The sequence below is a fragment of the Schistosoma haematobium genome, chromosome 3 (assembly GCF_000699445.3).
Source record: "Schistosoma haematobium chromosome 3, whole genome shotgun sequence".
Classification (NCBI taxonomy): Eukaryota; Metazoa; Platyhelminthes; class Trematoda; order Strigeidida; family Schistosomatidae; genus Schistosoma; species Schistosoma haematobium.
In genome coordinates, this window is record NC_067198.1 from 27318939 (window position 1) to 27331491 (window position 12553).

A 12553-nucleotide genomic window follows, 5' to 3' on the forward strand; every position below is an offset into this window, starting at 1 on the left:
ATGAGATAAGAACATACTTAACGACAATGAAAATTTAAACTTTATCAAAGACTACAAAAATCCTGTGATAAAAAGTAAGTCTTGGTATAATATTCACATTAATCGATCATTGGTAAGCAACTAGTATCTTACTCCGGACTTCTTAGCATTGATCGAATTCAATTGATAGGAAAGTGGCAACATGGTCATTAATTTGAACAATCCCGATTTATTGTAGTTTGTATTTGATGCTCGGTAGTTGAAGGTAGGCAGTAAGTAGTCATAACAATAGCTACTGCATCACCCAACGTAGTGATTAGAGACAGTGTTACTGAGTTACTTCAGCCAAGACTGACTTTATTCAGCAATCTCATTGTAAGAGTGGTCGACTGAATACAGAACTGAGGGCTAAGTAGGGTAAGAATGGTTGCCATTAAAAGTAAAATAAACCAGTTCTTCAAATGTTCAGTTGTGACTTAAGTAGCTCCGTCTACAGTGCTGATTGACGAGGACTTAAATCAGTTTCATTGAAGCTTTAAAAGCCCTTTGTTGATGAATACCTGAGAGAAACTAAGACCTAGAGCCCCTTATTGATTATCTACAGCCAACTAAAATCTAACACTGAAATAACTTCATAAAAGGTCTTGGTTCATTCATGTACAAATAAGATTAAAGGAGAAACAGAAAAATAACTATTGAATAAACTAGCCGTCAAAGAGCAATAAAAGTTGGATGAAATACACATGATTTTCATGACATACTCGACTATCCATAGAGAAATGACGATAAACTGTCTCAGCACCATACAGAAAAGCGTCACCATCATTTGTGATACAAGCGTCCACTAGCTAAAAGGATAAATGAGAAAAAATACTTTATTTTTAGCTGGAACAGTCTTGTTCATTAAAAATATCTAAAAAATAGACCAAGGAATAATTAATAAAAATCAGTTATCAGAAAAGGTCTATGGATTCGGTGAGAGATTGGATTGAAACAATAGGTCTAAGCCCATGGCTTAATAGTTGAAAACACATATTCAAACTACTTTGATATACTTATACTCATTTAAAGCCTATATGAGTAGTGTAAACTGAGAAATGAGGTAACTGTTATGACACGACGAATAATGGGAAAGTTGAAATTCTCAGTTATTCTTACCATATAATTGATAGATAACTTTACTGTTGCAGTTCTACGTCCCCTTATTGTAAGCTTTCAGTGGACCTATTGACTGTTGTTATAAGTTTCAGTGTTCCCTAATTACTGCTAATTAATTACGAACTGATTGCTTCGTCCTCTACCAAATGGTATGATTGTGCTATAAAGTGTGATTATTTATTTGGTACCGTATGTGGTCAGGGATCGTCGGTATATTATTGTAGGAGTTTTGATTCATGATTGGATTGGGCACAACAGAAAACTAATCTGCTTTCTACTGTCGTCTCCTGACTAACTGCCGGCTTGGATAGGGCTCGAAGACCAATAAGTGTTAAGACCTTGATTGTTATTGGTTGGTGTTATGTCCCGATGAGAATAATGAATGGTAACTTTTGGGATCCATTTATGGACCGATACTATGCGTATATTTTCATTGTATAATTGTTAAATAACTAAACTATTCATTTTCATGTCCCTCTTATTATGAGCTCTATTTTGACCTATGAACTATTATTCTATGATTTACAATTCTTGAATTATGCCCTGTCTACTAATTACTACCTCCCACACTCGCAGCCACATTTGGCTAAATCTTGTACAAATGTTGTTTCCTATTTTATGGTATGATGTGGTCTATCTGGTTGGTATATAACACTAGTATGTTTGAAATAAATGATTCATATTGCAGAGGCTGAGATTGATGTTCTGGACTTAACTGGCAGGGCTAGGCGGGAAGCGGGACCGATAAAGACTCTTTTGAGTCATTAGTCCGGTCGATAATTCACTGTTCTCTAATTGGAGGTCTCATTAAGTTATACATTAACAGGGCACAGGCAACAAGTTATAACAGTTGGTCGGTGTATCAGTTCGTAAAATATATTACCAGTTCCACTAGCAATTAGTATTCGAAATCTCTAGTCATAAGAAATGAGTAATTTTACAAAACATAACAGTAATGTATAGCATAAGATCAGTATCTGAAGCATCATAAAATAACTGTTACAAATGTAATACTCCTATAATACCATGTAGCGATATATCTATTATACAGCTACTGTCAGGGAAATCTTACTCACTGCCTTCTCGTGGCATTACTATTGTTTACGAAATTGAGAGAAAGAAAAGCGAATGTTCGGCGTTCTAACTGGGGTGGTGGGTATGGCGGGTCCGCCTAGAGGAGTTGGAAAATCCTGATTCAAAACAAATGGCTACAGGATCTTGGGGGAACAAATGGCGTACTAACCAATTATTTATCACCAGCTACCATAGGACTGCATCTCCTGACGTCGCTTCACTGCCTTGTGGACCAGACCTGTAGGTCGAAGGCTCCGAGTGTGGCACTCTAAGAAAATCACTTGCTTCGGTTTGGGCACCTGGGCAGTATCACAGCCTAGACACAAATCACGTGGCCTATGTGGCGCATATGCATTCGGTGCCACTTTGTGCCAATATTTAGGTGTTCAAATAAATAAAATGAATAGTTATTAAAACCACATACTCCTAATACACACAGTTAATTAAGGCATCTATAAACTACAATATGCTCTAAGTAAAATGTGAAGCAATACACTCACAGTTGATAGATTAGTGCTCAAACCAAAAAGCTAAGTTTCTATTAATAGGAAAACAGTGAGTCTTTCTTGAAAACTTACTTTACTTGAGTTAAGGAATGCACACATAGCTTCCGCTTCTCCAGGACTCTGGACCCATGGAATGCCAAATGAATTAAGTAGTTGAATGCACTAAAAGATACAACAAAGAAATACTAAACTGAACAGTCATTGAGACCTTAACGTCGTTCCTAACATCTACTTTAACACGATAACAAAATACATCGATAAAAGTGGCTATTATTGTGGAAAAGTAGTTATTTCTTCTGTGTTACTTCCCCCATTCTTGTCATATTGGTTAAAAGAAAATGTAAAATATGGTAACTCTGAGGAACGCAAGTAGACTCTAGACGAAAATGTGCTTCAAAGTTTGGTATATAACAGACGGTGGCTACTTATTAGTCTATCTCATATCATAACCGGAACTATGCACCTGTGTTTTACTTTATTTAAGTCAGTTCAAACTGGAAACTAGAAAGATTCAACTAACTATTTTGAACGTTTTAATTTTTTTTTCGATCTCAGATACCAGTGTCCTGACAAACAAATAAAGAAGCAGAGTTTAGATGCTGTGACTTTATTTTATTTAGATTTCCGTAAATTCATCAATTAATCAATTTCGCCCTATGATACAACACTGTTAATATAGTGGCTTTGAAAATAAATTACCATACTACTGAGTAATTAAATTATCTTGGAACCTTAGAATCCTCATTTACTACTTACTTCTTGAGATATTTTTGAGAACCGTATTCTACTACGATTTGGTTTCGTACATTTCTGAGTTGTGATCTTCCCTGTCCTAGGAAAAGAGAATAGAACGAAAATGACGGTAATCGATACGTTTTGGAGAAAACAGACATGAAAACTACGGTGATATAACAACTCAAAGTATCTATAAACGCTATGCATATACGAATGGGGAAGAAATTAAAATGACTGTTAGCAGGATAGAGCCATGATTAACGCATGCTTCAGACAAAATGACGTTGAGGTACAACCAATCAGAGCTAATGAATGGGGTAAGAAGACATTAAAATTTCTTTGTATATACACTGATATCTTTATGCTGCATTTACCTAACTTTTTGTCTGCTTTGGAATGTGTTCACGTTTCTGTCCAAGTCGTGCTTTGATATGGGAACAAGTAGAGTAAAGTGAAGTGTTCAAGAATGCTAGGTCAAATAAAACTTAACAACAACGGAAACTGTTTTGATAACCAGCTGTCTATTTTATTAAGTTCGTAAAGCAAGAACTTTCAAAATCATGTCGTAGAATAATTTATAAAAGGATTTCAGTTATTCTAGTGGCTGTTAATCATCAATCCTATAACTGGATATCGACTTCGACAGATCAATGGTTAATTTTAGTGAGGAAGTAATATGATTAAAAAATATACGCGAAATATATATCTTGAAAATAAGAACTGAATAGAAATGGGAGAAATTAATTTTGATTAAACAACTTATCCTTTAATAAATAATAAAAACGAAAATGAATACTAAATAGTCGCCTAAACTGAGCTATTTCATTTAGTTTTCAGTTTTAAATTCCTTCTTAATTCAATATTCAAACTAGAGACTTAAATTGTTCAACTTTCCTATAAGAACGGAATATGACAGTTGAAATGTGAAATCGAACACTTCCACGTAAGTCGAACTGTAGAGACAGAGTAGAAAGTCACGTCTTCGATCCTATTGGCAACCGAAATCTATATATATGGTAATATGATATAAAACTTTTTTTAAAAAGACGAAACAAGCTCAGTGGGTATATGAAGCTTTAAATCAGATTATTACTTGGACCCTAGCCATTATTGGACATACAGGAATTCACCTATTAGGGAGTGTTAAGCATCTGATAAATTCCACCCATTAATAATAACGAAGCCTCATTCACTTTAGTTTCATCAGTCGACTAACACTCTACATCTGAAACAGCATTTACCGCAAGAAAAGTTACACCAATAATGACAAATATTCTGAATATATTAACTCTTGATTATCTGCCCTTAATAACTACAACTCAGTCAAACAGATGTGAGACGCGTGTTATAATTCTCTTCCAACTATTTGTTAACCACGTTAGTGGAATATAGTAAATCTTTGCAAACACAAAAAGTCATTTGATATATGCGTCGGAATGTCATCAACCATCAGCCTTTCTCGTTTAACTAATTCACTTTTTAACTTTAAACAATATATTTTTTCAAGTTCAACCTAGGTAGCTGAAACAGTGAAAACATGCTGGTACTCATAAAACTTAAGGATAAAAGAACATGTACAGGTGATATATTCTCTTTCTAAAACATCAACACTAGATCTACCTTTATTGACAGCTTTCCAGGAAAAACAACTCACCATTTTTGTTGTCTTTGTTCCATAACATCCGATTTTAGTGACGGAGCGACACCATCCAAAACTGCGACAGGCAGGGTATTTTGACGTAACAGACCCACTAACCGGAAAAACAAATTCCTGCTTGTGGAAAACAAAAGTGGACTATTATACTGAAAAAATAAAGAATTTGGAGTTAGGTTTTCAAATTATTAACTAAATGTTAATTTCGTTTATGTCTGACTATAAGAGAATACTGTTTATTTATTATAAACTATCACTATACAAGTCATACCTGTTAGGTGTCCTGATGAAGACTTAATGTCAAACGAAAATTTATGCCAAGTCAGAAAAACAATGAGATATAGCTAGTCAATTTGAAAGGTAGTAATTCGACTTAACCATAATAGCTTTCTGCTGGATAAAATGAAGTTTTGACAAAATAGTTAAAAGTATGATAATCAAAAAGAAAAAGATTTTTGTATCACTATGCACAGCAGCTGGATTATAAAGATATTTTAGATGAATGTCGGTAAATCTACCGTGGCGGATGGTATCCAGAAAAAGTTCAATATTTCGCGACATTCGTCAATAGATATTCACACGTAACATAAAGATGATTTAGAGATATTTCTGAAAACCAGTAGAAAAATACGACTTATAAATAGCAAGCAAGCAATCTGAGCAAGTTTGTGATGTTTGATGTTTAAGATATGAATGAGAACTGGAAAGCTTTGGTAAGATATTGCTTTTAGGCTTCAAACAGCCGTCAGTTTAACCTGGTTGTAGATATTTAAAGCACACGCTGTGAATTCATTTATTACCACCTAATTCAGAAACCGGTCACATGTTAACAATCCGATCCTAAGCATATCCTATTCCAGGATAATACTCATGAGGCCGCTTTCTAGTGTTTACAGTACAGTGTAAACTTATTGAGCACTGCTGACTAGCTGTGCTGTTCAGCAAAATGTTTAATCTCACTTAAATGGCAATTGAAAAAGCTTCTGGTTACCAATCGAAGATAATATTATGGAATCTAATGTTTACTACAGTTCAGTCTGCATGTTGAAAGAAATATGGACTATTAGTAGTATTCATGTAACTACACATTTTAAATAATTTGATATCTGAATGCTCATAAAGCTGTCCACCAAAAACACTCCAAAGGGTGACGTGTGACGGTGAGTATGTGAAAACTGTTACTACATAGTTTGCTGTCATATAACTCCGCATGGAGTCCCTTCGAGGGCTACTGTCGGTCCCAAGCCCGGATGAAGGAGGAGGGTTGGGCATGGGGTTAGCGACCCCATCCTGTAGAAAACTAACTCGCTAAAAAGACGCTAACCAGAAAAAATTATTCAAACCATTTCAACTCTGCCCTGGGAGTCAGAAGGTCTTCATTTAGAAGAGTTATGACACCTCATGATGAAATCCAAGTTCCTTCGGAAGTCACGAGGCCGATGCCACTTCTGACAACCAGAAACCATTTATTTAGGTACATGGAATGATCGTACAATGTGGGAGACTGGGAGAGTTTTCAAAATTGCTGCACAAATGAGGACATACAACCTAGAAGTGTTTGGGATCAGGGAAACATTTTGGACGAAAGTTGGAAAACAACGACTAACTTCAGGAGAGCTTCTGTTATACTCCGGCCATGAAGAAGAATATGCCCCACATACACAAGGAGTTACATTGATGCTGTCCAAACAAGCACAAAATGCACTTATAGGATGGGAATCTCATGGATCAAGGATCATCAAAGCCTCCTTCAAAACAAAGAAAGAGGGCATTTCAATGAACATCATCCAATGCTATGCGCCTACCAACGACTACAATGAAGACGCTAAAGATCAATTCTACGACAGGCTGCAGTCAATCATCGAGAAGTGCCCAACAAAGGACCTGACCATTCTGATGGGAGATTTCAACGCCAAGGTTGGAACGGACAACACTGGATATGAAGACATCATGGGACGACACGGACTGGGAGAAAGAAACGAAAATGGTGAGAGATTTGCAAACCTTCAATAAACTGGTCATAGGCGGCATCATATTCCCACAAAAACGCATACACAAAACCACATGGACTTCACCGGATCACTCTACACAAAACCAAATCGACCATATTTGCATCAACAAAACGTTCAGGAGGACTATAGAGGACGTGAGAACCAAGAGAGGAGCTGATATAGTATCAGACCATCAATTGCTGATCGCCAAGATGAAATTGGAACTCAAGAAGCACTGGACAATGGGGCAGACAATATCACAAAAGTTCAGTACGGCCTTCCTTCAGGATACTAACAAACTCAACAAATTCAAGATAGTCCTCAGCAATAAGTTCCAGGCCTTTCATGATCTACTCAATGGAGAAGGAACTACTATGAAGAGGAACTGGAAGGGGATCAAAGAAGCAATCACTTCAACATGTCATGAGGTCCTGGGCCACAAGAAGCACCATCACAAGGAATGGGTCACTGTTGATACAGTGAGCAAGATTCAAGAAAGGAGGAACAAGAAAGCAGCAATCAATACCAGCCGAACAAGAGCAGAAAAAGCCAAGGCACAAGCTGAATACACAGAAGTAAACAAGCAAGTGAGGAGGAGTATCAGAACTGACAAACGTAAATATGTGAAAGATTTAGCAACGACGACGGAAAAGGCTGCAAGAGAAGGAAACATGAGACAACTGTATGACATAACAAAGAAACTGTCTGGGAATCACCGTAAACCAGAACGACCAGTGAAAAGCAAGGAAGGCAAGGTAATCACCAACATTGAAGAACAACGAAACAGGTAGGTAGAATACTTCAAAGAACTCTTGAACCGACTAGCCCCACTGAACCCACCCAACATCGAAGCAGCACCCACGGACCTCCCAATCAATGTTGGCCCACCAACAATTGAAGAAATCAGCATGGACATCAGACAAATCAAGAGGGACAAAGCAACAGAACCAGATAATATTCCAGAAGAGGCACTGAAACCAATTGTAGCAGTAACTGCAAAGATACACCACATTCTCATCAGCAAGATTTGGAATGAAGAACAAGTACCAACAGACTGGAAAGGACACCTGATCTAGATACCAAAGGAAGGCGATGTCAGCAACTGTGATAACTACAGGGGCATCACTCTTCTCTCAATACCGGGAAAAGTCTTCAACAGGGTATTGTTAAACAGGATGAAGGACTACGTAGAGGCCCAACATCGAGACCAACATGCTGGATTCCGTAAGGATAGATCGTGTACAGACCAAATCGCAACTCTACGGATCATTGTGGACCAATCAATTGAATAGAATTCATCACTCTACATCAACTTTATTGACTACGAAAAGGCATTTGATAGCGTGGACAGAACAACACTATGGAAGCTTCTTCGACACTACGGCGAGCCTCGGAAGATAGTCAATATCATACGGAATTCCTATGATGGATTAAACTGCAAAATCTTGCATGAAGGACAGTTGACTAACTTGTTCGAAGTAAAGACCGGTGTTAGGCAAGGTTGCTTACTCTCACCCTTTCTCTTTCTCCTGGTGATCGACTGGATCATGAAGACGTCAACATCTGGAGGAAAGCACGGGATACAATGGACATCTAGGATGCAGTTGGACGATCTAGACTTCTCAGATGATCTGGCCCTTCTATCGCAAACGCAACAACAGATGCAGGAGAAGACGAACAGTGTGGCAGCAGCCTCAGCAGCAGTAGGTCTCAATATACACAAAGGGAAAAGCAAGATTCTCCGATACAACACAGCATGCAACAATCCAATCACAGTTGACGGAGGAGATTTGGAAGATGTAAAAACCTTTACATATTTGGGCAGCATCACTGATGAACAGGGTGGATCTGATGCAGATGTGAAGGCGCGGATCGGCAAAGTAAGAGCAGCATATTTACAACTGAGGAACATCTGGAGCTCAAAGCAACTGTCAACCAACACCAAGGTCAGGATTTTCAATACAAATGTCAAGACAGTTCTACTGTATGGGGCAGAAACCTGGAGAACTACGAAAGCCATCATCCAGAAAATACAGGTGTTTATTAACAGTTGTCTACGCAAAGTACTTCGGATCTGTTGGCCGGAAACTATTAGCAACAGCCTACTGTGGGAGAGAACAAACCAGATCCCAGTGGAGGAAGAAATCAGGAAGAAGCGCTGGAAGTGGATAGGACACACATTGAGGAAAGCACCCAACTGCGTCACAAGATAAGCCCTCACATGGAATCCTCAAGGCCAAAGGAGAAGAGGAAGACCAAAGAACACAATACGCCGGGAAATGGAGATAGACATGCGAAAAATGAACGAGAATTGGATGGAACTAGAAAAGAAGGCCGGTCGGTGGCTTATGCTCCATTAGGAATAATAGGCGTAAGTTAGTAAGTTGCTTTCATATGTATACGAACTCCAAGTGCTTTGTTAAACAAACGATTATCTGGCTGATAATATGATTTTATGTTTTCAGTCACGAAAAATGTGTCTGGTATAATGTGATTTTATGGGTCGAGTATCCAGTCTAATGATCATACTATTATCGTATTCCGGTATCGTATGGCGAATTGAAAAGTCTTTTGCTGTTATATTACAAAGATATCTGAAACCTATTTCGGAAAACTGAACCGACATCTTCCGCATGCCCACTAAACATTAACTTCTTGAGAACAGCACAAACTTTAGCAGAAACATCTTGTCGAGCCAATTTGAATTCAAGTAGTATTTCTCACGTCTGACTAAGAGCAACTATTTATTTCTGAAGACTACTGGTTACAAAGAATAATGAATTTATGTGATCGAAAAGCGTAAACGAAGTAAACCAAATGTCATTTTCTAGTGGGAATCTTATGGGAAGTTAAAAAGCAAAGGAACATAACCTTGGTAGGATTCACAAGAATCAGAAACGTCCCACCAATTAAGACAAAGAAATGAGACCCTTTAAGACGATCCCAAATTGGCGACCTCAATTATATCACTGAAGGTATAGGTGTTAAAGTTAGAATCAGATCTTTAGTCTCAACCTTTTAGTTATCACAAACCTTCAGTTGGCAACTTTCGCCTTAATTGCCTGTATTGTTAACATTCAATTGTCTTATATTAAGAAATTCAGTTTCTGACTTGTATATAGCTCAAAGATAAACCGTTGAGCAATTATCTTAAGTTTTACCGAACGTTCTTTACCGAGTTACATGCCAATTTGCATTGATAAATAGTTGAACAGGAGTCGTCACATCGGTTAGCGAACAATAGAAAACTTAGCTGTACCATATTTTACGCGCTTCCACCTACAGTAAGTGACTGAACAAAATCAGAATTGACTAAACTGGTATTTTAAATTCATTTTCAATCACCGAACTGGAGTTTAGAAGTTGTTAAGAGCTATGTTTGATTTTGTTGATCACTCAAATACTGTCCTTCTTTATTCTTTCAGTACAATTTAATTGGTATCGCTGATAAATATCAACAAATAAAATGGAATATAACTATCACGTATCCTGCCAAATAGCTAAATTTGTATCTACGATAAATAAATGTAGGGTAAACGTAACTTTAGTCTATATGCGGGACCATATAGAAGTTCACATGAAATCGTACCTTAAATGTAGTGCAGGTAAGGGTCCAATTGACTTATCTCCACAAATCCATATACTGAGATCAACAGCAACAGAATCGCAGCCAATTTTGGATAAGGGGCGGTATTCTTGGACAGATGAGAGTATTCCCCATAATCCATGGACTCCCATTGTGAAGCTAGAGATCAAGTAACGTGCGAACTCCCAGCCCTTCCTGTTTTTCGAACTCAAAAGACCTCTATGTGCTATAACATGAGAGGAAGGTAGGCCATACCTAGTTGTGAAATAAAATTAAACCCAAATCAAGATAAAAGAAAAAATGATGGATTAGTGAACTCCCAAACAAAACGAAAGATCCCATACAAGTTGTGTTACTATTTCAACTACTAAGGCACTGGTGGTAATAAACATATGCTATATAGCATGATCCACAACAGTAACTGGGCTTTACGTTTCATATCAAAGAGGTACAATAACTCCAAACATCACTGATATGTTCACTACGACGATGGATACTCAGAAACTGACATAACTCATATAGTAGGTAAGTTTCGTAGAAAATTGTGTAAACATTTTCAGAATATAGCTAACAAGTGGGAGTTAAATGTCACAAGGAACATCTATATGGTTTGTCATGGAGGTATAACTCATTTCCCTTATTCGGCTGTATTACCTCAGAAAGTGAAATGGTATTTTTTTAAAGCACATACCGTTTTTCCTGACCAAGTCCATCGTAAAAAAAATTTAGTTCCTTGATAACGTGCGTAAATACGAACAGTGGTGATATTCAAGCTAAGAGCAGATAATACCGCGTAACTTACTTGGCGTAAATGAAAGCAAAAACAGAATTTTTGACGCGAATTTAAGTGGTACTTTTGAAATGAGCAAGACTATATTTTATGGATGACCTTTGAACAATACTAAAATGACCTTCACGTGTCCACCTACCCAACCCCCAAACATCTAAGTTTGGGGAAATTCGAAGTCTTCCTCAATATTTCCCCAGAATCTTATAGTCCTTCGAGTTTGTCCTCCCAACCTTGTGAAAGACTACTATATTTTCTGAGACTTTGGGGAAAACCCCAAAATCTACCCAAAGTTCCCCAAAATTGGGAGATTGCAATCTCTCATGCAATCTACCCATGGGTACTTACTAGGCCTAGTACATGAGGGTTATATATTAGTGTGAGAAATTAGGATTAACACTTGAATGTTGGGGTTAAGAGTTGGACTTAATAATACCATCAAGAAACATCAGCTATAAGGCCAAAATAGTATTTAGCCAAATGAGTGAATGCATTTCGCGCCAAAATCCAAGATCTGATCTCTTAAATGTGGTTGTGTCGTCCATGAAATATAGTCTAGCACGCAAATCTCACTTGTATTGTTATCTATTCACTGATTTATGGAGATAAGTGGAAAATGGGCATATTCTTTCAGGACAATAACTAGCATCACAAATATGATGTGAAGTGACGCAACAAACGAAATATGCGCTTTCAGTCTTCAATAGGAAGGGTCCAAACGTGTCAAGTGGTTATGGACGAAATAGACGGAGATTTTGCTTGACGGGCTTCTGTATCTAGTGGCAGTGGATCACTGATGCTTCTAGGTGGAAACTTAGGTATATTAACCATAAAAGAGGAAAATGAAAAAAAGGTAAATCATAGTAAGATACTATCCTTAATCCTTAAAAATATATCAAGTTTTCTCTTGAAGAACTCCTGGGAATTCACTCGAACTAACTCATCGGGCAGAGAATTGCATTATTTAAATACTCTTGAGAAGGAGAAGGTGTGTCTATAGTCCGTCCTTTCGTGTTGTATCTGCAGTTCTGGGTGTTACCCCTAAGGTTTGTATTGAGAGTAAGCTTAAGTAGATGTTTGAGA

General features: G+C 37.5%; 1 protein-coding gene across 2 annotated transcripts in view; it reads right to left on the bottom strand.

Annotated features, from left to right (window-relative positions):
- GEN1_1 (Flap endonuclease GEN 1) overlaps positions 1 to 12162 on the bottom strand; it is a 37273-nt gene extending 25111 nt beyond the window's left edge. The window contains exons 1-6 of one of the 2 annotated variants that reach the window (XM_051213478.1): positions 12044 to 12162; positions 10687 to 10938; positions 5107 to 5255; positions 3474 to 3549; positions 2790 to 2879; positions 741 to 827 (exon numbers count right to left, since the gene is read on the bottom strand). Coding sequence is in view for 1 of the 2 variants with exons in the window: in XM_051213477.1 (XP_051069462.1) it covers positions 741 to 827; positions 2790 to 2879; positions 3474 to 3549; positions 5107 to 5223; positions 10687 to 10835 (519 nt within the window). In the remaining variant the exon portion in view is untranslated. Of the gene's footprint in view, positions 1 to 740; positions 828 to 2789; positions 2880 to 3473; positions 3550 to 5106; positions 5256 to 10686 lie in introns of both variants that reach the window. The other variant, XM_051213477.1, reaches the window with a different exon arrangement.
- Between the last annotated feature and the right edge of the window lie 391 nt (positions 12163 to 12553).